The 27,897-nt window shown below is 38.8% G+C and overlaps 1 protein-coding gene across 2 annotated transcripts in view; it reads right to left on the bottom strand.

Moving 5' to 3' along the window:
* Window positions 1-6,174: 6,174 nt before the first annotated feature.
* Window positions 6,175-27,897, bottom strand: part of SCML2 (Scm polycomb group protein like 2) — a 113,598-nt gene continuing 91,875 nt past the window's right edge. Inside the window, exons 12-15 of one of the 2 annotated variants that reach the window (XM_070289809.1) lie at window positions 13,571-13,684; window positions 12,647-12,901; window positions 9,089-9,246; window positions 6,175-7,986 (exon numbers count right to left, since the gene is read on the bottom strand). In XM_070289809.1, the coding sequence (XP_070145910.1) occupies window positions 7,858-7,986; window positions 9,089-9,246; window positions 12,647-12,901; window positions 13,571-13,684 (656 nt within the window). In that variant the 3' untranslated portion in view covers window positions 6,175-7,857. Of the gene's footprint in view, window positions 7,987-8,845; window positions 9,247-12,646; window positions 12,902-13,570; window positions 13,685-27,897 lie in introns of those variants that run through there. The other variant, XM_070289808.1, reaches the window with a different exon arrangement.

Genomic DNA, 27,897 nt, shown 5'->3' on the forward strand with positions numbered 1-27,897 from the left:
AAACCACAATGAGGTACCATCTCATGCCGGTCAGAATGGCCACCACCACAGAGTCTATAAACAATAAATGCTGGATAGGGTGTGGAGAAAAGGGAACCCTCTTACACTGTTGGTGGGAATGCAAACTAGTACAGCCACTACGGAGAACAGTGTGGACATTCCTTAAAAAACTGGCAGTGGAACTGCCATTATGACTCAGCAATCCCACTGCTGGGCATACACACTTAGGAAACCAGAAATGATAGACACGTGTACCCCAATGTTCATTGCACACTGTTTATAATAGCCAGGACATGGACACAACCTAGATGTCCATCAGCAGACAAATGGATAAGAAAGCTGCGGTACATATACACAAGGGAATATTAAACTCAGCTATACAAAAGAACACATTTGAATCAGTTCTAATGAGGTAGACGAAACTGGAACCTTATTATACAGAGTGAAGTAAGTCAGAAAGAAAAACACCAATACAGTATATTAATGCATATATATGAAACTTAGAAAGATGGTAACGATGACCCTATATGTGAAACAGCAAAAGAGACAAAGAGATAAGAACAGACTTTTGGACTCTGTGGGAAAAGGCGAGGGTGGGATAATCTGAGAAAACAGCACTGAAACATGTATATTATCATATGTGAAACAGATCACCAGTCCAGGTTTGATGCATGAGACAGGGCGCTCAGGGCTGGTGCACTGTGACGACCCTGAGGGATGGCGTGGGAAGGGAGTTTAGGATAGGGGATACGTGTACACCCATGGCTGATTCGTGTCAATGTATGGCAAAAGCCACTATAATACTGTAAAATAATTAGCCTCCAATTAAAATTAATTAAGAAAAAATCATGATCTAGAGAGAGGACCTCCCCCCCCAAAAAAAAAAACACAAAAAACTAAGATCTAGTCCCATCACTTCATGGCACACAGATGGGTAAAAAGTGGAAGCAGTGACAGATTTTATTTTTTGGGGCTCCAAAATCACTGTGGACAGTGACGGCAGGCAGGAAATGAAAAGACACTTGCTTCTTGGAAGAAAAGTTATGACAAACCTAGACAGTGTATTAAAAAGCAGAGACATCATTTTGCTGACAAAGGTCCATATAGTCAAAGCTATGGTTTCTCCAGTAGTCATGTATAGATATGTGAGTTGGACCAAACGGAGGCTTGGTGCCAAAGAATTGATGGTATCAAATGGAGCAATCTCCTGAAGATAGTGAAGGACAGGGAACCCTGGCTTGCTGCAGTTCATGGGGTCACATATAGTGGACATGACTCAGCATGAAGAGAAAAATATTAGCCCGGCTCAATAAAAATGAGATCATCCAGTAACTGGTTTGCAGACATAAAAGTTGTCAGAAGGACATGCGACAGCTTTCTTAAAGTTGTTTTAAGTGTTTACAGCTCATAGTTACGTCTTCAAATCCTAGTTAAACATGCACACATACATACACTTTGTTTGCATCTATGACAAATCTTTCAGTCTTTTCATAAAGATGAGGGATTTTCTTCAGTTTTCCTACAGGGCCAAAGTTCTAGGACCCACAACAGATTTCCCAACCTGAGAATCTGGCAAAGGGACTGAGAACCCCTAGAGAATTTGACTTTGGAGTCTAGCGGGATTTGGTTGCGGAACTTACACTGGACTGCGGAAACAGACTCTTGGAGGGCACAATCAAAACCTTGTGTGCACCAGGACCCAGGAGCAAGGAACAGTGAGCCCACAAAAGACTGACTCAGACTTGCCTCTGAGTGTCCAGTAGTCTCCAGTGGAGGTGTGAGTGGTGTCACACCTCCAGGGTCAGCGGTGGCCTGCTGCAGAGTCAGGGGCACTAAGTGCAGCAGTGCATGCACCGGACTTTAAAGGAGGTCACCATTATCTTCATTATCTCCACCATGGTTTGGTCACAGGTCAAATAACAGGGAGGGAACACAGCCCTGCCCATCAACAGAAAATTGGATTAAACATTTACTGAGCATTGCATCACCCATCAGAATAAGACCCAGTTTCCCCCATAGTCAGTCTCTCCATAAGTTTCCGTAAACCTCTTATCCTTATCCTTCAGAGGACAGACAGAATGAAAACCACAATCAAAGAAAACTAATCAAACTGATCACATGTACCACAGCCTTGTCTAACTCAATGAAACTATGAGCCATGCTGTGTAGGGCCACCCAAGACAGACAGGTCATGGTGGAGAGTTCTGACAAAACATGGTCCACTGGAGAAGGGAATGGCAAACCACTTTAGTATTCTTGCCTTGAGAACCACATGAACAGCCTGAAAAGGCAAAAAGATAGACACTGAAAGATGAACTCTGCAAGTCAGTAGGTGCCCAATATGATACTGAAGAAGAATGGAGAAATAACTCCAGAAAGAAAGAAGAGATGGACCCAACGCCCAGTTGTGGATGTGACTGATGATGGAAGTAAAGTATGATGCTGTAAAGAGCAATATTGTATAGGAATCTAGAATGTTAGGTCCATGAATCAAGGTAAATTAGAAGTGGTCAAATAGGAGACAGTAAGAGTGAACATCAACATTTTAGGAATCAGTGAACTAAAATGGACTGGAATGGGCAAATTTAATTCAGATGACCATTATATCTACCACAGTGGGCAAGAATCCCTAAGAAGAAGTGGAGCAGCCCTCATAATCAACAGAAGAGTGCCCCACAAGAGACAAATCAACAAAATACTTGCATGTAACCTTAAAAATGACAGAATGATCTCAGTCCTTTTCCAAGGCAAACCATTCAACATCACAGTAATCCAAGTCTATGCCCCAACCAGTAATGCTGAAGAAGCTGAAGTTGAATGGTTCTATGAAGACCTACAAGACCTTCTAGAAATAACACCCAAAAGATATCCTCTTCATTATAGGAGACTGGATACAAAAGTCAAGAGACTGGAAGTCAAGAGATACATGGAGTAACAGGCAAATTTGGCCTTGTAGTACAAAATGAAGCAGGACAAAGGCTAACAGAGTTTTGCCAAGCATTGATCACAGCAAACACCCTCTTTCAACAAAAAAAGAGAAGGTTCCACATGGACATCACCAGATGGTCAATACCGAAATCATATTGCTTATATTCTTTGCAACCAAAGATGAAGAAGCTCTATATAGTCAGCAGAAACAAGACTGGGAGCTGACTGTGGCTCAGAACATGAACTCCTTATTGCCAAATTCAGGCTTAAATTGAAAAAAGTAGGGAAAACCACTAGACCTTTCAGGTATGACCGAAAGTGGAAGAGACAAACAGATTCAAGGGATTATATCTGATAGAGTGCCTGAAGAACTATGGACGGAGGTTCATGACATTGTACAGGAGGCAGTGATCAAGACCAACCCCAAGAAAAAGAAATGTAAAAAGGCAAAATGGTTATCTGAGGAGGCCTTAAAAATAGCTGAGAGGAGAAGAGAAGTGAAAGGCAAAGGAGACAAGGAAAGATGTACCCATTTGAATGCAGAGTTCCAAAGAATAGCAAGGAGAGATAAGAAAGCCTTCCTCAGTGATTAATGCAAAGAAATAGCGGAAAACAATAGAATGTGAAAGACTAGAGATCTCTTCAAGAAAATTAGATACCAAGGGAACATTTCACGCTAAGAGGGGCACAATAAAGGACAGAAATGGTATGGACCTAACAGAAGCAAAGGATATTAAGAACAGGTGGCAAGAATACACAGAAGAACTATGCAAAGAAGATCTTTATGACCCAGATAACCATGATAGTGTGCTCACTCACCTAGAGCCAGACATCCTGGAATGTGAAGTCAAGTAGGCCTTAGGAAGCATCACTAGAAACAAAGCTAGTACAAGTGATGGAATTCCAGTTGAGCTCTTTCAAATCCTGAAAGATGATGCTGTGAAAGTGCTGCACTCAATATGCCAGCAAATTTGGAAAACTTAGTACTGGCCACAGGACTAGAAAAGGTCAGTTTTCATTCCAATCCCAAAGAAAGGTAATGCCAAAGAATGTTCAAACTATCACACAATTGGCACTAATTTCACATGCTAGCAAAGTAATGCTTAAAATTCTCCAAGACAAGCTTCAGTAGTACATGAATCATGAATTTCCAGATGTTCAAGCTGCATGCAGAAAAGGCAGAGGAACCAGAGATCAAATTGCCAACATCCGCTGGATCATGGAAAAAGCAAGAGAGTTCCAGAAAAACATCTACTTCTGCTTTATTGACTACATCAAAGCCTTTGTGTAGATCACAACAAACTGTGGAAAATTCTGAAAGAGATGGGAACACCAGACCACCTGACCTACCTCCTGAGAAATCTGTATGCAGGTCAAGAAGCAACAGTTAGAACCAGACATGCAACAATGGACTGGTTCCAAATTGGGAAAGGAGTGCATCAAGGCTGTATATTGTCACCCTGCTTATTTAACTTATATGCAGAGTACATCATGTGAAATGCTGGGCTGGATGAAGCACAAACTGGAATCAAGATTGCCAGGATAAGTATCAATAACTTCAGATATGCAGATGACACCACCCTTATGGCAAAGAGTGAAGAGGTACTAAAGAGCCTCTTGATGAAGGTGAAAGAGAATGAAAAAGTTGGCTTAAAACTCAACATTCAGAAAACTAAGATCATGGCATCTGGTCCCATCACTTCATGGCAAATAGACGGGGAAACAATGGAAAGCGACAGACTTTTATTTTCTTGGGCTCTAAAATCACTGCAAATGGTGACTGGAGCAATGAAATTAAAAGATGCTTGCTCCATGGAAGAAAAGCTATCACCAACCTAAACAACATATTATAAAGCAGAGACATTACTTTGCTGACAAAGGTCCATCTAGTCAAAGCTATGGTTTTCCCAGTAGTCATGTATGGATGTAAGAGTTCAACTAGAAAGAAAGCTGAGCGCAGAAGAATTGATGATTTTGAACTGTGGTGTTGGAGAAGACTCTTAAGAGTCCCTTGGACTGCAAGGAGTTCAAACCAGTCAATCCTAAAGGAAATCTGTCCTGAATATTCATTGGAAGGACTGATGCTGAAACTCCAATACTTTGGCCACCTGATGCAAAGAACTCACTCACTGGAAAAGCCCCTGATGCTGGGAAAGATTGAAGGCGGGAGCAGAAAGGGACAACAGAGGATGTGATGGTTGAATGGCATCACCGACTTGATGGACATGAGTTTGAGTAAGCTCCAGAAGTTGGTGATGGACAGGGAAGCATGGCCTGTTGCAGTCCATGGGTTCACAAAGAGTCAAACTTGACTCGGCAACTGGACTGAACTGAACTGATGGCTCATGCTTATAGAGACAGTCCCAATTTAGAAGTCTGGGAAATTCTACTCTGGACCATGTACTATAAGACTCTTCAGTCATTAGAAGTTACAAAGACAAAAATCAGAAGACAAATGCTCGATGTGTCCAGAGGGCTTTGGTGCTCAAGCTGCAGGGTCCTGCTCCCTACAGAAGGTTGAAGGATGGACTGAGAGGGAAAACTAGAGCACAGATTAATTAAGTTCACAGGTAAACCATGCTAACATGGCATGATACTCCCTGGACAAAAATTTACAAACTACACAGTGAAAATCAACACCCCTACTCCAGTTACTTGAGATCATCATCCCTGGAGCCTCAGCTGGGGCCTGGTCATCTCCAATGAACAGTGATAAGAGTATCTAGATTCCAAGGCACCAGCTCCTGGGACAGGTGGGCTGAGGGGTTGAATCTTGAAGGCGATTCAACCACAACCCTGAGCCTCCAGGGCTTTTCCAGCACATAAGTTGGGAGAGTTGAAGGCTGAGTAGCAGTATAGCTTCTGGTCCCCAGGGGCAAAAGCACAGCCATAAAAAAAAAGCATAGGTCATAAACTCTGGTGGGATGAGGGATCTGGGGGGCACTGCCATTTTCTAGCATGCTTGCATCATCACCAAAGTAAAAAAAGCTTTGAGTACAGATAAAGCTCATTGATTTAACTTCTTACTGCCTCCCTGGGGTCTCATTTAAGGCCCTTGCAAAAGATAAGCCCTTTGCTCCTAAGAATCTGTTTACCAGTAGAATGAGACCAAGTGTTAAAACCAAGTATTTGGACACATAAAAACACAAACTTACTAGAGTGCTTCTTTTTCAACTGTAACTGATTCATATGTTAATATAATGTGGTAAAAGCAAGTAAAATAAAATCTGAGGCTTTCACATTAACTGAGGTTATTTAACTTTATTATATTTTAAAATCTGAAGACTGTAAAACAGTATTTATACAAACACCTGAGGACTGTTTAACTGGGCACAGCATCTTCACACAAACAATTTGAGAAGACAGTTTAAATTAGAATTTTTGTCTTAAAACACAAAGTGAATAACATAGATGAAACCACCCTTTAAATAGTAGCATTCTCATATAAAGTACATTTGGTTTTCTAAAAAATAAAATGTACATTCTTGCCCCTGGTGTACATTTTATTGGCATTTATAACAAATGGCTAATACTTTTAGCACAGATTCTCATAGCTTATAAACATTACACCAAAGTTATACAAAGTAATAACAATTAACATATAGCACCATTTCCCCTCAAAAGTTCTAACTTTAAAAATAAAACCCAAAATGATAAGTCAGAATTAATGCATCTTCCAAAATTTAGCAGAATAAATGGCTCAGAACTAAACAAATTAACTAACAACATTGCATAGGACAGAGAACTTCCCTGTATGGAAACCAATCTGTGGATTGTTTCTTATCCCCTGAAGACTAAGCTGAGAGGTACTAGTGATAGCAAATGATGCAAATATTTTTTCAGAATAAAAACATCCAACTATATAAATAGTTCACCATTACCTCTGTGGCAATGCAAAGTGCCATATTAAATTCAAAAAGAACAGGTTAACTTGTTTGAATACCTACAAGTATAGAATAATATATAAATACAGTATTGAATTCATATGAGGAATAAACATAGACAATAAAATATATATATTTTAAAATTTGGGCACAGGTGTCTTCATGTAAGGGCTTTCCTGATAGCTAAGTTGGTAAAGACTTCGCCTGCAATGCAGGAGACCCCGGTTCAATTCCTGGGTTGGGAAGATCCGCTGGAGAAGGGATAGTCTTCTTCATATAAAGATGTGAGAAAGAATCCCAAGTTAAATGTCTAAGCTTGGAGAAAATATGTAAAGTTTAGAAATAACAGGTATTTCATTGAAAAAATTTAATTGGACTCCATCAAAACCACCCTAGTATAATATCTCCTGCATAGAACAACTACTCTATAATTGTTCAAAATTCATCAAAAACTGATAAAAACACTTTATGAAAGTTTATAAGCTTGTTTTTTCTTTAAATATTAACAAATACAACATATAGAGCAATAGTAATGAAAGGAAGGTAATTTATATGGCTATTCCCTTTCAGGAAATTGATAGAACACAAACAGAACATTGCAGTAACAGACAAAGTATTTGAGAAAGAGATGATATCTATAGTTGCATCTTTAAATTCTCTTCTAAGGAAAACTTCGCATGAATTTCATTAGAGAGCCTGTCAGTCCCTGATACTTTCCCCTTTGGGATTTAGCTGTTTTGGTTTTATATATATACATTAACCAAAATCAAAGGTGTTTCTTTGTTTCCTGCAGGAAGTGTATTTGTAAACTCTACAATAAAATAATAAACAGAGATAAAGAACTGCCTATTTGAATATGCTAGTACTAACACGTTAATGGCTTTTAAAGAAGTAGACTGGACTTATAATAGAGTTCTGCAATTCTGGATATAATGTAGTTTTAGAGGAACTATCTACAAAACAAAAATTGCTATGAGAATAAAAATACTTTTAAATTAAAAGTTATCAAAACAACTGAAAATTATGTCTAAACTTATATATTTTTTCAATTATATTTTCCTTCTTTAAGTTTTTCAATATAATAACATAACTTTAAGGCTGGCCCCAGTTTCAGCCCCATATACTTCATAATCACATCACTTTTGAGTAGTAGCAGAGCCTTCCCATCAATTTCCTATAGAGAGAAATAAATTATACTTATTAGCACTGATTTCACATTTTGTCAAGTTACTTACATATAAGAACATGTAAATAGAGCGTAGCTGTATATTCTCAATATATATTCTCTGAGTATGCATTTATTTCCTGAAAACTATTAAAAACATAACTTATATGTGTAACATTTGAAAATTTCTAAATTCACTTCAAATTTTAACAAAAAGTAAACTTAACCTAGTATCTTTGAAGAATGGCCTTTAGCATCAAACTATCTGATTTTAAAAACTATGTGCTGAATAAAATACCACATATCTATGACAAATGGTAGATAGAAAATTATGAATGATAGAAATGAATTTCAGACAGTCATCAACTTTCTTAGAAAGGCTAGGAATGTATGTCAGCATTAATGCAAACTCTAAATGTGCTAAACAGTGTTGTCTTTATGTTGAAAGCTACTCATTTAATTATGTGAAGCTAATTAGATGCTAAAACATATTACTGATTTTCTTACAATATGAAAAAGGATATAAAAGGATACATTTGGTCATGAATTTGATTTGTTAGAAAAGACTATAAACATTATTTATCAGACACAAGGTATCCTCCTAATACTATTTATTTGCTTAATAAAACAATTTATGTTTTGGAAGTATGTTTGATTTTCCTGAGTTCCTATTTAAAATAAAGCTGCACTTAATCTTATACAGTTACTGGATTCATTGGGCATTGTAATAAGAAGGACACCATGTTACAAAGGTGGTCATTCCCTCCTATTCACAATCCCAGGGCCAAGCAGGGAGCAGATAGGGAGGAGGATCTTTGTAGCTGGTCTTACAAAGGAGAATACACCTGAGAGTGGCCATGCTGAATCATCTTCTCTTGAGAACTCAAAGACGTGTAAGTATGTTAGGGACTTGGGTACCCATTTAAAGCACAGATCCCAGCCTCTATCCTTTAAGGATCTAACTTTGGGCAAAGTGAACTCTCTCAAATATGGAAAAATCAGTTGATAGGGTTCCCCCACCATCCACACTAATCAGTAACCAACTGAAGGGCCTGCAAAGAGATAATTCAAAGTCATTACAGCAGGAAAACTGGATCAAAAGATACATTACATGTTGCCTGAAGAGGTCAGCAAGGGGGCCTGACTTCTGAGGATCTTTATGTTTCATAAACTGTATCACTTCATCCACAGACCAGGTTTCAGGGTCCTTAGAGAAGCCTTGCTTCAGGACACTGGGGTCAGGTACAGCTATATAACTTGGAGCTTCAACTGGGGGGAAAAAAGACAAATCATACTTGACCTGATCATTATCCTGAAAGAAAAGATGTTAAGCAGGGAATAATTTTATCATTCCTGGAATGTTCTGTGAAGTACCCCAGCATGGACCCAGGATTCCAAAGGTAAAATTTAGTGAAAGCCTAGATAAAGATGACCTGAGGATAGCTACCCAAGAATGTCCCACTTGACCTCCTCCAAACAACAAAAGCAACTTCAGAATGTATCCTAGAGTTTCAAAGATCATGATACAGACCAAACAATCCAAGGCCTCTTTGACCATAAGCAAATACAGAAAAAGACCTGTAACTTAGGTTAAATCAAGGTTAATCTAAGCTAATCTATTGCTCTCTTCCTTTAACTATTTTGAAGAATTTCTCTCAATCTTCCTCCTCTTGAGAAAAGACTCAAAATTAGGTTTGAGTCTTTTACTAGCTAACTGCAATGAAAATCCAAAGAATTTACAGTTTTATAATTGTTTAAATTAATTCACTTTAATCAATAATTTTCAATAAACCGTATTATCTCTTGAGAACCAAATTAGTTCTTTTACTGAATCTCTAACCATGTATTCAATAAAGATTATTTTTAGCATCAATTTATTCTTTAAACTCCTGTCTCTCAAGGCTTAAATTCTTCCTTGAATTTTGAAGAAAACAAGATTATTTTGTACTTAGTTAGGTCAGAAGCAACTTTAACATTATACGGAATACCTCTTTCAAATTTTACTGCATAGTGATAGATATTTTGGTTGAAGGTTTATATATTTAAAAAGAAATCGAAACATGAAATAATTTAAGTGCTCATACCTCAAAAAGTTATAGTTGTGCTATTCACTAAGTTGTACTCAAACTTTCTTTCTGTCCAGACACGTATTCGTTTCCTTAACCAGAGTGCCTGACTCTCTAAAGTTAGTATATGATAACAGAAGCGGGTTTGATGCTTTACTAGGAAGATTTGTTTCTCTAAACAAAGACCATCAACACAAATTTGACCTTTTCGTGTGTGTGAATTACCCAAAAGCGAACCTTTTCTTTCCTGTCATCTGTGCTCTAGCCATCTTAGGGGTATTTTAGGTATTCATCCAAGGAAAGGGCAAAGAAAACAGAAGACGTAAGAACTTGCAATGGTAAATTTTTGGTGTAGCTCAGAATTTTATATATTTTCTTTTTAAATTTTATAACTTTGATGTGAAATAAAAATTCTTTACTAAAATCTATTCTACTTTCTCCTTGAGAAGGAAATGGCAACCCACTCCAGTACCCTTGCCTGGAAAATCCCATGGACAGAGGAGCCTGGTAGGCTATACAGCCCATGGGGTCGCAAAGAGTTGGACACGACTGAATAACTTCACTTCACTCACATCCTACTTTCTACTTGTCAGAAATAAAAATGTTGGTCTACCAAGAAACACTGCTAGGTTGTATCAACTCGAGTAAAAGTGATGATGATATAGACCATGTCATGCCTGAGGCATTCTAACAATTCAGACAGAAAAGTCTTCTCCTTTAACTCAAGAGAGACTCAATTTAATATTTAAAAAATTACTGGCAAGGCTAATCATACCTCTAAATTAACATATTTTGTGGGATTTTTTGTTTCTGTCATCAGAATCTGGTATGGGTTATGTCTTGATGTAAAAATAGGATTTCTAGTACAAAATTATAATTTTGTATTAAAAATAAAACAGCTGTGAGCCCACCTATCTATAATCTACCATGAAAAAATACTTTAATTGGGCCCATATCTTCAAGATAATCAGAGAAGGTTATAAACATTACATTAGTAGTATTATTCACATAATTATATGAAAAATAAGTAAAGTCCAGTCACGCTCTTCTCCTTAATGGCTCTGTCTTATATACACTAGGAGATCAGTAAATATTTCTGGTATAAATGAAATGAAAGTGACTTGATTTTATCCCAGATGATACTGAATTTCTTTCGTTTAATAAAAATCAATTTGTTTCATTCAAATACTGGGGTGGGGCAGGGCAGGAGGTTGTGTGAGCATCATCAGAAATCAAGGTAGACTCAGATGTAAATAACAGTTCCAACACCTTAAAGAAAATAAACTGAAATGCTTACCTATTCTCTGAAGATGTACATACAGCCCTGGAGTCAGAGTGCCTGGACTGGCCAAGCCACTTTCTAGTTGGGAGACCTTAGTTAAACGACTTCTCAGATTTCTCACCTGAAAATGTTTACCAGCACCTACATCTCAAGAAACTGCTGTAAATATGTAATGCATGAAGCAATGTAAATATTATGTGCTGGCACATAATATCAGATGGTAATGAAGATGATGATGATTTTATTACTATTAAGTAATATTATTACTATTAAGTCTTTCCACACCTAGGAAGACTAGAGGCTAGCATCCTCAAACCCCAAAACAGGCTACTTTGGCATGGTAGTGTTAGACATACATTTGGAAGTGAGATTCAGCATTAGAAGTAACCTTTAGAGCATTCTTCTAAGAAGGCCTATCTTCATAAGCTCATATAGTGAAAATATCTAAAAGCTTATAATACACTACCCCTTTATAAAATGAACATCTATCTTTAGATTCTTTACAAAAATCACTCCAAAACCAGAGACAATCTATATGGGGTATATGAGATGGGAGTGACAACATTAAATGTGTCACAGCATGTGTGCAGATGATATCCATGATAAAAGGCAAGGGAGTGAGTTGATTCCTACTTCCTTTATTCCTCAACCTTGCCTAAATGCCTATCTGGTGAAAAAAGACAAAACACTTATTCCCTCCACCCCAACATCCTTAATCTTTAAAAGGGTACAGGATAGAGCTATCTTTGCACGTGGAAGGCTATTCTGTCTCTTTCTAAATGAGTGGCAGGATGCTGTACAGTTTGTACACATCATGCTCTCCTGGTGGTTGTGAGGGAACGACTGAGAGTGTGGAAAACAGGGAAATGGCTGCAGCAACAGGATGCCAGAGCGGAGATCTGGGAGCCAAGTACAGGCTGGGGCCAGGAAAGGTCTCAAGAGGGACAAGGAAGGGAGCACATCAGAATGAAGAAGGAGTGTATCCTTCCAGGCCTCAAGAGTCATGCAAGGTTTGTGAGTCCAGACAGTATCCAAGGAAATGAGAAACTACAATGGAAACTGAAATGAAAACCAATAAAATAAGAAGTCTCTATCAGAAACATGATTGGTGATCCAGATCCCCAGAAACAGTTCTGTAATGCCATAAGGATTAGAGCATCTGCAGCAGCTTGGCCCTGACAATGATGTGAAGGGGAGGACTCTTACCTCCTCAATTTTGACAATTTCTTCAATGTGATAAACTCAGAGGATGATGTGGGGCATGGGAACCTTAAGGGGAAAGACAAACCCATCGGATGAGAATCACTGTTTTGGAAAATACCTTCACTTTCCCTCTGCATTTCAAATTCAACTTCAAGCTGACTACTCTTGATAGATGATTTGGTCTCCACTACTTTGGGGCTTGAGGTGCATGGCACACTTTGAGAACCATTCATGGAGACTGGAGTATGAGTGCTTATAGGATTTTTTCTGACAGGACTCAAAGAATTTGCTGAACTAAGTGGTGACTTCTTGGACTCTTCAGAAAGCTTTTCCTCTTTGGCCATGCCATCTTCCTCAGAAGGTAATACTTCCTCTACAAGGAAAAAAAAAGAAGGCAATAAGAAAAAAGACAAAGGCAATTATCTTCAACAGACTTACAGTTTGAATACTACTAAAATGTCAAAAATCCCCTAAATTGGCAACAATGGTTTACTTAAGCCATGCTATAATGAACTACAAACCTCTAACACAAAGCAGATGGCCATCCCCTTCTTGATGTTTATAATAATGGACACTGTCCTGAAATCCAAATTGATTCTAATGACATCATAACTAACCCTTGCCAGTCTTGCCACCAAGACTATGAACACTTCACTAAAACATTTATTTTTACGAATACAGTTCTTACACAATTGGTTTCTAACATTTGCTTACTACTTGGGCACTTAAAAAAAAATAACCTTCACTGGAGAAATGTTTTAGGTTTTTCTATTCCTCTTTCTATAAAGCTTTTGGCAATATAAAGCTGAATGGGAAATGCTGCTATAATTGTTTTTCTTTACTCTAAGGAGAAATGACAACTGTGCATTTCTTAAGGGAATGAAGTGCTCAACAAAGCTGCCAAAGTAATAGCTAACTGCCAAACGGATTTGGCAGTTGGGAAACATACTCCCCTATTCCCAACACCAACACTCAACAGCATACATAAGTGATAGCAGAGTGACTTTTCTTCCCAATCATGCAACATGTAACTACTGTTTACCTTCAGAGGCATGCACTATTATTCTGGGTTGCTTAGGAGAGAGAGGAGCAACATAAGGCAGAGGTTGCTCAGAAGGTCGTTTGGTGATTTTCTTTTCTGTTATATCTTCTTCTACTGTTTTCAAAAAAAGAGATGTCTGTTGTAACTAATTAATATACTTAAGCATTTTTATATCAACAGCATAAAACACTTCTTTGTATATCATCTGTCTACTATAACTTCATCAATAATCAATCATTTGTTTATGAACAAGATGTGCTCATTTCATCCTATTAAATATTTCAGTGATATATAAGGGTTAAAACCATTATATCTAGGCTTCACTTATTCTAGGGTCATCATATTTTTCTAACTCTCTCAGGCAGCAGTGAGGCAACTAAAAAGGCCTGAGAAAATTGCTCCCATGAACAACAAAGTTTAAGAATTCAGAGAAGTTAGAGTAGACAGAGTACAAAGAACACTCCATTTTATAGGTAACAATCCTGGCCTAGGGCTACTCTTAAAACAATTCTACTGCTTACTTATCATTCAACCAAATGCATTTCTTCTTAAAAGACCATTCTTTAAGGCATAACCCTAAAATGAATCAATATTTTGATTTAATCTCCAACTAAAAGGAAAAATAAAGTACAATAAAAATCTATAAAGTAGGATAATAGATCTTCAGAAAGGAGAGAGACTGCAATGACAAAGTACCAAAGTCAAACTTCATCTAGCTAAAAATGGCTAAAGGTCAGGAATGTCCCTTAAAATCATCTGATTAGTAATTTTTAAACATCCAGTTACTGACTGATTATGAATGAGCCTAAGAGCACTATCAACATTTGATTTTATTTTTAATCATCAACTACAAAAATCAACAGCCAAAACATATTTCAGTGAGTAGGACGTATTTCTACAATTGCGACTGTTCAATTCTAAGAAAAGAATTAACTGACTTTTTTCATACCAATTTACTGATACAGAAAATTTGAACACTAAAGTATACACTTTCTACAGTTTTCTATAGGTATTTACTTCATAATTATAGCAAGATCAGAAAAAGTCTTTACTTACCTTTTATATACAACATTATAATACTTTATGAAAAGTTTATGAAGCTACTATATGGTCTACTATCTGGGATTGATACAAACATAAAATTGATTCTTGACTTCTGTTTCTGGGTACTGTAGTAAGCTAAGGCATGAAACTGTTCCTGCAGAGTAACTAGAAAAAGCCAGATAATTTACAAAGTACTTTAAAAGTCATCATAGAGAGGCACTTCCAAGATGACTGATTAAGGACTTTCCACTCCTTCATAAAACTAATGACAGCACTGGCAAAATCAATTTCTTCAAAATTCTGGATGTTAACAAAAGGCTTGAGTGAGTGAAAGCCACTCAAGTCATGTCTGACTTTCTGACTTCATGGACTGTAGCCTGCCAGGCTCCTCTGTCCATGGAATTCTCCAGGCCAGAATTCTGGAATGGGTGGCCATTCCCTTCTCCAGGGGATCTTCCCAACCCAGGGATCGAACACAGGTCTCCTGCATTGCAGGTGATTCTTTACTGTCTGAGCCACCAGGGAAGCCCAAGAATACTAGAATGGGTAGCCTATCCCTTCTCCAGGGGATAAAACAATCAAAAAAGTATTTATTCAAGAAAAATGGCTGAATATTACAACAACAAATTCTGTTGACACTTTAGCTTCCCCCATCTTAATCTCAGTTTCTCAGGAGTTTTGCAAACAGCTTCGCAACTATAGTAGCTGTGAAAGCCAGCAGCCTAACACTGGAAGAGGCACAAAGCCTTTGGAATTCTACAAAAGCTCCACCCTCAGAGAACTGTCATTGAAAACCTCTGATCTCTGGGCTTGTTTTATTTGACCTAAATCAGAGCCTGCTCTGTGTGAACAGTCCTATCTCCAAAGCACTGGTCAAAAATTAAACCAAATCGAAACCAAAAAAACCACAACAGAGGCCAATGTTTAGCAGTGAAGCTCTCTGAGGCAGGATTATCAGTTGAGGTTGACAAAAAGCTTGACCAAAAGAACTGGAGAATGAGATGTCCATTAGGACACTTAGAAAAGCACCGAGCTATTCCTGCAAATCTGTAAGGCCGTATATATGTGCATGGCTTTATGAATGCTTAGGAAAGACTTTAGAAGGTCCTAATCTTTCATTTCATGACAACTTTGAAGCTCTGCACAGGAGTGTGAAGTTCCAACACACACACACACAAAAAAAAAACCTTGACAAAGGCTGGAAGATATACTGTTTCTGGGCACTTAGGAAAATCCCTGTCCAATCATTAGCAGACCACTAAGGTCATAGCAAACACTCTCTTCCAACAACACAAGAGAACACACGGACATCACCAGATGGTCAACATCAAAATCAGAGTGATTATATTCTTGGCAGCCAAAGATGGAGAAGCTCTATACAGTCAGCAAAAACAAGACCGGGAGCTGACTGTGGCTCAGATCATGAACGCCTTCTTGCCAAATTCAGACTGAAATTGTAGAAAGTGGGGAAAACCACTAGACCATTCAGGTATGACCTAAATCAAATCCCTTATGATTATACAGTGGAAGTGTCAAATAAATTTAAGGGACTGGATCTGATAAGAGTGCCTGATGAACTATGGACGGAGGTTTGTGACATTGTACAGGAGACAGGGATCAAGACCATCCACAGGAAAAGAAATGCAAAAAAGCAAAATGGCTGTCTGAGGAGGCCTTACAAATAGCTGTGAAAAGAAGAGAAGTGAAAAGCAAAGGAGAAAAGGAAAGATATAAGCATCTGAATGCAGAGTTCCAAAAAAATAGCAAGGAGAGATAAGAAAGCCTTCCTCAGCAATCAATGCAAAGAAAGAGAAGAAAACAACAGAATGGGAAAGACTAGAGATCTCTTCAAGAAAATTAGATACCAAGGGAACATTTCATGCAAAGATGGGCTCAATAAAAAACAGAAATGGTATGGACCTAACAGAAGCAGGAGATATTAAGAGGTGGCAAGAATACACAGAAGAACTGTACAAAAAAGAGCTTCACAACCAAGATACTCGTGATGGTGTGATCACTCACCTAGAGCCAGACATCCTGGAATGTGAAGTCAAGTGGGCCTTAGAAAGCATCGCTACGCACAAAGCTAGTGGAGGTAATGGCATTCCCATTGAGCTATTTCAAATCCTGAAAGATGATGCTGTGAAAGTGCTGCACTCAATATGCCAGCAAATTTGGAAAACTCAGCAGTGGTCACAGGACTGGAAAAGGTCACTTTTCATTCCACTCCAAAACAAAGGCAATGCCAAAGAATGCTCAAACTACCACACAACTGCACTCAGCTCACACACTAGTAAAGTAATGCTCAAAATTCTCCAAGCTAGGCTTCAGCAATATGTGAACCCTGAACTTCCAGATGTTCAAGCTGGTTTTAGAAAAGGCAGAGGAACCAGAAATCAAATTGCCAACATCCGCTGGATCATCAAAAAAGCAAGAGAGTTCTAGAAAAACATCTATTTCTGCTTTATTGACTATGCCAAAGCCTTTGACTGTGTGGATCACAAGAAACTGTGGAAAATTCTGAAAGAGATGGGAATACCAGACCACCTAACCTGCCTCTTGAGAAACCTATATGCAGGTCAGGAAGCAACAGTTAGAACTGGACATGGAACAACAGACTGGTTCCAAATTGGAAAAGGAGTACGTCAAGGCTGTATATTGTCACCCTGCTTATTTAACTTCTATGCAGAAACGCTGGGCTGGAGGAAGCACAAGCTAGAATCAAGACTGTCAGTAGAAATATCAATAACCTCAGATACGCAGATGACACCACCCTTATGGCAGAAAGTGAAGAGGAACTCAAAAGCCTCTTGATGAAAGTGAAAGAGGAGAGTGAAAAAGTTGGCTTAAAGCTCAACATTCAGAAAACAAAGATCATGGCATCTGGCCCCATCACTTCATGGGAAATAATGTGAGATAGCAACCCAAAACTGTGGGATAACCAGAGAGAGAAAAAAAGAGAACTTTCCCAAGAAAGACTCTAACCTAATGCGTGGCTTGGCCTACTCACAGAACAAAGGATTGAGCGAATACCAAAGGAGAGCTAGCTCCTGTATACAGCCCCCTCCCCCACCGAAGGCAGAGAGGCAGGTGTTCGATAACAAGAGCGGGAAGGCAAGGAGCAATCTAGGCCCCAGAGACTGGCATCCTCTGCCAAACTGTGAGCAGGCTCCCAATTGCTAACCATATATTTCTGGGATCCTAGAGGGTTGACATCTGCCAGGAGGGTTGCAGCCTGACATCAGCTCCCCAGATGAGACACAGGGCACATCAGAGACAGTGCTCTCACGGTGCACCAGGGAAACTGAGCAGCTAGGACCCGGGAGGTGATTAAGACGCACAGCCCAACTGGGACAGTGTGCTTGCCAAGCACCTGGTCACCTGAGCTGCTCAGACCTGGGAAGGGCAAAAAACGCATGCCCAACCAACTCTGTGCCCTTGTGGAGAACACGAGAACCTGAACCTGAGCAGCTTAGACCTGGGAAGTGCAGGAAACGCAGGGCCCACTTTGGACAGTACCCCTGCAGAGCAACCTGGAGCCTGAGCAGTGTAGACCTGGAAAGCACACACCACCATGAGCTGGGGCAAACCCAGTGTGGTCCATACACTGCGAGCACTCACCACAAACGCCTGTGGTTATTGTTTGCAGTGTTACTCCCTTTCCACAACACAACTAAACAAGTGAGCCTAAATAAGTGACCACTTTTGCCCCCTTGTCTCAGGGTGGAAATTAGACCCTGAAGAGACTTGCAAACAGAGGAAGGCAAAATAAACGAAGAGGGAACTGCTCTGGAACTGACAGGTGCAACAGATTAAAACCTGGTAGTTAACACTGACTAAGCATTGGAAGGGGCCTATAGATTTTCAGAAGTATAAGCTGGAACAAGGAAATATCTGACACAGAACTGACCACACACTGCCCACAACAGCTCCAGAGAAATTTCTAAATATATTTTTACTATTACCATTTTTATTTTTTTATTTTTAAGTGCTTTATTACTACTTTAATTTTCATTTTTATACCCTACTATTACCTTGCAAAAAAAGACCCTATTTTTAATGCAAATTTCATATATATATTTTATAATTTTTGTGACAGATTTTGTTTTGCATTTTTAATATTGTATTTTTCAGAGTCTACTCTAGGTTTTTAATCTTTGCTTTTTGGTATTTGCTATTAATTTTGTACCTTTAAGAATCTAATCTGCAATAACCATTTTCACACAGGCTTCATTGCTCTTTCCACTTCTGACTCTTCCTTTTCTGCACCTGGTCACCTATATCTCCTCCCTCCCACTTCTATTCTCTACTTAACTCTGTGAATCTCTCTGGGTGTTTCAGGCTGTGGAGAACACCTAGGGAACTGATTACTGGCTAGACTGGTCTCTCCCCTTTTGACTCCCCTTCTTCTCCTCCTGGTCACCTCTATTGCCCTCCTCCCTCTTCTCTTCTCTGTGTAACTCCATAAACCTATCTGGGTATTCCAGACTGTGGAGAGCACACAGGGAATTGATTACTGCCTAGATAGCTCTCTCCCCTTTTGACTCCCCCTCTTCTCCTGGTCACCTCTATCTTTCTCCTCCCTCTTCTCTTCTCCATGTATCTCTGTGAACCTTTCTGGGTATCCCTCACTGTGGAGAATTTTTTCATCATTAACCTAGATGTTTTATCATCTGTGGTGTATAGATGGAGAAGTCTTGAGGCTACTGTAATAAAAAGACTGAAAGCCAGAGTCAGGAGGCTGAAATCCAAAACTTGAGATCACCACAAAACTCCTGATGCCAGGGAACATTAATAAACAAGAGCGAATCCAAAATCCTCCATATTTACACTGAAACCAAGCTCCACCCAAGAGCCAACAAGTTCCAGAGCAAGACATACCACATTAATTCTCCAATAGTGCAGGAACACAGCCCAGAGCATTAAAATACAGGCTGCCCAAAGCCATGCCAAACCCATAGATGCCCCAAAACTCACTACTGGACACTTCATTGCACTGCAGAGAGCAGAGAACCCGCTTCATCCACCAGAACACAGAAAGATCCCCTAACCTAGAAACCTTGACAAGCCACTAGTCCAACCCCACTCACAGGGAGCAAGCCCCACAATAAAGAGGAAACACAAACTTCCAGCCTACAGAAAGGCCACCCCAAACACAGAAATTTAAACAAAATGAAAAGGCAAAGAAATATTCAGCAGGTAAAGGAGCATGATAAATGCCCAAAAAAAACAGCAAAAGAAAAGGAGATAGGGAGTCTACCTGAAAAAGAATTCAGAATAGTGATAGTAAAGATGATCCAATATCTTGAAAGCCAAATGGAGTTACAGATAAATAGCCTGGAGACAAGAATTGAGAAGATGAAAGAAATGTTTAACAAGGACCTAGAAGAAATAAAAAAGAGTCAATCAATAATGAATAATGCAATAACAGAGATCAAAAACACTCTGGAGGGAACCAATAGTAGAATAACAGAGGCAGAAGACAGGATAAGTGAGGTGGAAGATAGAATGATAGAAATAACTAAAGCAAGGAAAAAAGAATTAAAAGAAATGAGGACAACCTCAGAGACCTCTGGGACAATGTTAACCGCCCCAACATTTGAACCATAGGAGTCCCAGAAGAAGAAGACAAAAAGAAAGGGCATGAGAAAATACTTGAGGAGGTAATAGTTGAAAACTTCCCTAAAATGGAGGAAAAAATAGCCACCCAAGTCCAATAAACCCAGAGAGTCCCAAACAGAATAAACCCAAGGAGACATACCCCAAGACACATATTAATCAAATTAATGAAGATCAAACACAAAGACCAAGTATCAAAGGCAGCAAGGGAAAAGCAATAATAACACACAAGGGGATCCCCACAAGGATAACAGTTGATCTTTCAATAGAAACTTTTTGGCCCAGAAGGGAATGGCAGGACATACTTAAAATGATGAAAGAGAAAAACCTACAACACAGATTACTATACCCAACAAGGATCTCATTCAAATATGAAGGAGAAATCAAAAGCTTTACAGACAAGCAAAAGCTGAGAGAATTCAGCACCACCAAACTAGCTCTTCAACAAATGCTAAAGGATCTTCTCTAGACAGGAAACAGGGAAAAAGTTTATAATCTCAAACCCAAAACAACAAAGTAAATGGCAACGGGATCATACTTATCAATAATTACCTTAAATGTCAATGGGTTGAATGTCCCAATCAAAAGACAAAGACTGGCTGAATGGATAGAAAAACAAGACCCCTATATATGCTGTCTACAAGACACCCACCTCAAAACAAGGGACACACACAGACCCAAACTGAAGGGCTGGAAAAAGATATTTCATGCAAATGGAGACCAAAAGAAAGCAGGAGTAGCAATACACATATCAGATAAAATAGACTTTGAAATAAAGGCTGTGAAAAGAGACAAAGAAGGACACTACGTAATGATCAAAGGATTAATCCAAGAAGATATAACAATTATAAACATATATGCACCCAACATAAGAGCATCACAATATGTAAGGCTAAGGCTAACACGTATGAAAGGGGAAATTAACAGTAACACAATAATAGTGGGAGACTTTATTACCCCACTCACACCTATGGATAGGTCAATCAAACAGAAAATTAGCAAGGAAACATAATCTTTAAATGATACAATGGACCAGCTAGACCTAATTGATACCTACAGGACATTTCACCCCAAAATAATGAATTTCACCTTTTTCTCAAGTGCACACAGAACATTCTCCAGGACAGATCATATCCTGGGCCATAAATCTAGCCTTGATAAATTCAAAAAAAATGAAATCATTTCAAATATCTTTTCTGATCACAATGAGGTAAGATTAGATGTCAAGTACAGGAGAAAAACTAATAAAAAATACAAACAAATGGAGGCTAAACAGCATGCCTTGAATAATCAACAAATCACAGATGAAATCAAAATATGCATGGAAACAAATGAAAATGTAACCACAACAGCCCAAAGCCTATGGCATTCAGTAAAAGAAGTGTTAAGGGGAAGGTTCATAGATGTATATGCGTACCTCAAGAAACAAGAGAAAAATCAAATAAATAACCTAATTTTACACCTAAAGCAACTAGAAAAAGAAGAAATGAAGAACCTCAGGGATAGTAGAAGGAAAAAAAATCATACCAATTAGGGCAGAAATAAATGAAAGAGGAACAAAGGAGACTATAGCAAAAATCAACAAAACTAAAAGCTGGTTCTTTGAGAAGGTAAACAAAATAGACAAACCTTTAGCCAGACTCATCAAGAAAAAAAGGGAGAAAAATGAAATCAACAAAATTAGAAATGAAAGTGGAAAATCACAACAGACAACACAGAAATACAAAGGATCATAAGAGACTACTATCAGCAACTATATTACAATAAAACAGACAACGTGGAAGAAATGGATGAATTCTTAGAAAAGTATAACCTTCCCAAACTAAACCATGAAGAAACAGAAAATCTTAACAGACCCATCACAAGCAATGAAATCGAAACTGTAATCAAAAATCTTCCAACAAACAAAAGCCCAGAACCAGCTGGTTTCACAGGTGAAGTCTACCAAAAATTTAGAGAAGAGCTAACAGCTATTCTACTCAAACTCTTCCAGAAAATTGCAGAGGAAGGTAAACTGTCAAACTCATTCTATGAGGCCACCATCACCCTAATACCAAAACCAGACAAAGATGCCACACACACACAGAAAAAAAAAAAAAAAACTATATGCCAATATCACTGATGAAAGTGAAGTTGCTCAGTCGTGTCCAACTCTTTGCGACCCCATAGACTGTAGCCTACCAGGCTCCTCTGTCCATGGGATTTTCCAGGCAATAATACTGGAGTGGACTGCCATTTCCTTCTCCAGGGGATCTTCCCAACCCAGGGCTCAAACCTGGGTCTCCCGAATTGTAGATAGACCCTTTACCGTCTGAGCCACCAGGGAAGTCTGGTGAACTTCACTGATAAACAAAGATGCAAAAATCCTCAACAAAATTCTAGCAAACACAATCCAACAACATATTAAAAAGATCATACATCATGACCAAGTGGGCTTTATCTGAGAGATGCAAGGATTCTTCAGTATTTGCGAACGAATCAACGTGTTACACCACATTAACTAATTGAAAGATAAAAATCATATAATAATCTCAGTAGATGCAGAGAAAGCCTTTGACAAAATTGAACATTCATTTACGATAAAAAAACACCCCAGAAAGCAGGCATAGAAGGAACAAATCTCAACATAATAAAAGCCATATATGATAAACCAACAGTAAACATTATCCTCAATGGTGAAAAATTGAAAGCATCTCCTCTAAAGTCAGGAACAAGACAAGGGTGCCCACTCTCACCACTACTATTCAACATAGTTTTGGAAGTTTTAGCCACAGCAATCAGAGAAGAAACAGAAATAAAGGGATTGGAAAAGAAGACGTTAAATTCTCATTGTTGGCAGATGACATGATCCTCTACATAGAAAACCCTAAAGATTCCATCAGAAAATTACTAGAGCTAATCAATGAATAGAGTAAAGTTGCAGGATATAAAGTTAACACACAGAAATCCCTTGCATTCTTATACAGTAACAATGAGAAAACAGAAAAGTTAAGCAAACAATTCCATTCAACATTGCAACGAAAAGAATAAAATATTTAGGAATAAATCTACCTAAAGAAATGAAAGACCTATATATAGAAAACTATAAAACACTAGTGAAAGAAATCAAAGATGACACAAATAGATGGAGAAAAATACCTTGTTCATGGATTGGAAGAATCAATACAGTGAAAATAAGTATACTATCCAAAGCAATCTACAGATTCAGTGCAATTCCTATCAAGCTTCTGCTGCTAAGTTGCTTCAGTCGTGTCCAACCCTGTGCGACCCCAGAGATGGCAGCCCACCAGGCTCTGCCATTCCTGGGATTCTCCAGCCAAGAACACTGGAGTGGGTTGCCATTTCCTTCTCCAATGCATGAAAGAGAAAAGTCAAAGAAGTCGGTCAGTTGTGTCCAACTCTTTGCAACCCCATGGACTGCAGCCTACCAGGCTCTTCTGTCCATGGGATTTGCCAGGCAAGAGTACTGGAGTGGTGTGCCATTGCCTTCTCCATCCTATCAAGCTACCAATGGTATTTTTCGCAGAATTAGAACAAATAATTTCACAATTTGTATGGAAATACAAAAAACCTCAAATAGCCAAAGCAATCATGAGAAAGACTGAACTGGAGGAATCAACCTGCCTGACTTCAGACTATGCTACAAAGCTACAGTCATCAGGACAGTATGGTACTGGCACAAAGACAGAAATATAGATCAATGGAACAAAATAGAAAGCCCAGAGATAAATCCACACACCTATGGATACCTTATCTTTGACAAAGAAGACAAGAATATACAATGGAGAAAAGACAATCTCTTTAACAAGTGGTGCTGGGAAAACTGGTCAACCACTTGTAAAAAAATGAAACGAACACTTTCTAACACCACACACAAAAATAAACTCAAAATGGATTGAAGATTTAAATGTAAGACCAGAAACTATAAGACTCCTAGAGGAAAACACAGGCAAAACACTCTCAGACATAAATCACAGCAGGATCCTCTATGATTCATCTCCCAGAATAATGGAAATAAAAGCAAAAATAAGCAAACAGGACCTACTTAAACTTAAAATCTTTTCCACAACGAAGGAAACTATAAGCAAGATGAAAAGAAAGCTTTCAGAAAAGGAGAAAATAATAGCAAATGCAGCAAATGACAAGGAATTAATCTCAAAAATATATAAGCAACTCCTGCAGCTCAATTCCAGAAAAATAAACAACACAATCAAAAAATGGGCCAAAGAACTAAACAGACATTTCCCCAAAGAAGACATACAGATGGCTAACAAATACATAAAACGATGCTCAACATCACTCATTATCAGAGAAATGCAAATCAAAACCACAATGAGGTACCATTTCATGCCAGTCAGAATGGCTGCAATCCAAAAGTCTACAAGCAATAAATGCTGCAGAGGGTGTGTTTAGAAAAGGGAACCCTCTCCCTCTTACACTGTTGGTGGGAATGACAGCCACTATGGAGAACAGTGTGGAGATTCCTTAAAAACTGGAAATAGAACTGCTTTATGACACACCAATCCCACTGCTGGGCATACACACCAAGGAAACCAGAATTGAAAGAGACACGTGTAACCCAATGTTCATAGCAGCACTGTTTATAATAGCCAGGACATGGAAGCAACCTAGATGTCCATCAGCAGATGAATGGATAAGAAAGCTGTGGTACATATACACAATGGAGTATTACTCAGCCATTAAAAAGAATACATTTGAATCAGTTCTAATGAGGTGGAGCCAATTATACAGAATGAAGTAAGCCAGAAAGAAAAACACCAATACAGTATACTAATGCACATATATGGAATTTAGAAAGACGGTAACAATAACCCTGTATGCGTGACAGCAAAAGAGACACAGATGTATAGAACAGTCTTTTGGATTCTGTGGGAGAGGGAGAGGGTGGGATGATTTGGGAGAATGGCATTGAAACATGTATAATATCATATCAGAAACAAATTTCCAGTCCAGGTTCGATACAGGATACAGGATGCTTGGGCTGGTGCACTGGGATGAACCAGAGGGATGGTACAGGGAGGGAGGTGGGAGGGGGGTTCAGGATGGGGAACATGTGTACACCCATGGCAGATTCATGTTGATGTACAGCAAAACCAATACAATACTGTAAAGTAATTAGCCTCCAATTAAAACAAATAAATTTTTAAAAAATTAAAATAAAAAAAACACAAGAGGTACCATCTCACGCCAGTCAGAATGGCTGCTATCAAAAAGTCTACAAACAATAAATGCTGGAGAGGGTGTGGAGCAAAAGGAACCTCTTACACTGTTGGTGGGAATCCAAACTAGTACAGCCACTATGGAGAACAGTGTGGATATTCCTTAAAAAACTGGAAGTAGAACTGCCAAATGACCCAGCAATCCCACTGCTGGCCATACACACCAAGGAAACCAGAATTGAAAGAGACATGTGTACCCCAATGTTCATCACAGCACTGTTTACAACAGTCAGGACATGGAAGCAACCTAGATGTCCTTCAGCAGATGAATGGATAAGAAAGCTGTGGGACATATACACAATGGAATATTACTCAGCTATTAAAAAGGGAACACATTTGAATCAGTTCTAATGAGGTGGACGAAACTGGAGCCTATTATACAGAGTGAAGTAAGTCAGAAAGACAAACAGCAATACCATATATTAATGCATATATGTGGAATTTAGAAAGATGGTAACGATGACTCTATATTCGAGACAGCAAAGGAAACACAGATATAAAGAACAGACTTTTGGACTCTGTGGGAGAAGGCGAGGGCGGGATGATTTGAGAGAGTAACACTGAAACATGCATATTACCATATGTGAAATAGATCACCAGTCCAGGTTCGATGCATGAAACAGGGCACTCAAAGGTGATGAACTGGGACAACTCTGAGGGATGGGATAGGGAGGGAGGTGGGAAGGGGGTTCAGTATGTTGGACACATGTACACTCATGGCTGATTCATGTCAGTTCAGTTGCTCAGTCATGTTTGACTCTTTGTGACCCCATGAATCACAGCATGCCAGGCCTCCCTGTCCATCACCAACTCCCGGAGTTCACTCAGACTCACGTCCATCGAGTCAGTGATGCCATCCAGCCATCTCATCCTCTGTTGTCCCCTTCTCCTCCTGCCCCCAATCCCTCCCAACATCAGAGTCTTTTCCAATGAGTCAATTCTTCTCATGAGGTGGCCAAAGTACTGGAGTCTCAGCTTCAGCATCATTCCCTCCAAAGAAATCCCAGGGCTGATCTTCAGAATGGACTGATTGGATCTCCTTGCAGTACAAGGGAATCTCAAGAGTCTTCTCCAACACCACAGTTCAAAAGCATCAATTCTTCAGTGCTCAGCTTTCTTCACAGTCCAACTCTCACATCCATACATGACCACAGGAAAAACCATAGCCTTGACTAGATGGACCTTTGTTGGCAAAGTAATGTCTCTGCTTTTGAATATGCTATCTAGGTTGGTCATAACTTTTCTTCCAAGGAGTAAGCATCTTTTAATTTTATGGCTGCAGTCACCATCTGCAGTGATTTTGGAGCCCCCCAAAATAAAGTCTGACACTGTTTCCCGATCTATTTCCCATGAAGTGATGGGACCAGATCTTTGTTTTCTGAATGTTGAGCTTTAAGCCAACTTTTTCACTCTCCTCTTTCACTTTCATCAAGAGGCTTTTTACTTCCTCTTCACTTTCTGCCATAAGGGTGGTGTCATCTGCATATCTGAGGTTACTGATATTTCTCCCGACAATCTTGATTCCAGCTTGTGCTTCTTCCAGCCCAGCGTTTCTCGTGATGTATTCTGCATAGAAGTTAAATAAGCAGGGTGACAATATACAGCCTTGACATACTCCTTTTCCTATTTGGAACCAGTCTGTTGTTCCATGTCCAGTTCTAACTGTTGCTTCCTGACCTGCATATAGGTTTCTCAAGAGGCAGGTTAGGTGGTCTGGGATTCCCATCTCTTTCAGAATTTTCCACGGTTTATTGTGATCCACATTGCTTTGGCATAGTCAATAAAGCAGAAATGGATGTTTTTCTGGAACTCTCTTCCTTTTTCCATGATTTAGCAGATGTTGGCAATTTGATCTCTGGTTCCTCTGCCTTTTCTAAAACCAGCTTGAACATCTGGAAATTCACGGTTCACGTATTGCTGAAGCCTGGCTTGGAGAATTTTGAGCATTACTTTACTAGCGTGTGAGCTAAGTGCAGTTGTGCAGTAGTTTGAGCATTCTTTGGCACTGCCTATCTTTGTCAATGTATGGCAAAAATCACTGCAGAGTTGTAAGGTAATTAGCCTCCAACTAAAATAAATAAATTAATTAAAAATAGTAAATAGAACAAAGAAATTAAAATGGCACACAAGAAAACATCTATTTAAAACAAAAGAAGGAAATAATGGAGGAAAAGAACTCCCCCCTCGAAAAAGACACATATAGAAAACAAATATCAATGGTAAATGCAAATCCTATCTTATCAGTAAGTATATTAAATGTATATGAAACAAACACTCCAGTAGACATTAGATTGGCATAATGGATTTTTTTAAGTTCCAGTTACAAACTTACTACAAGAGACAAACAAAAAGCTTGAAAATACAAGGATGGAAAAAAATATACCACACAAACAGTACTGAAATGTCTATACTAATATCAGACAA

This window comes from Ovis canadensis, chromosome X, assembly GCF_042477335.2.
Source record: "Ovis canadensis isolate MfBH-ARS-UI-01 breed Bighorn chromosome X, ARS-UI_OviCan_v2, whole genome shotgun sequence".
NCBI lineage: Eukaryota > Metazoa > Chordata > Mammalia > Artiodactyla > Bovidae > Ovis > Ovis canadensis.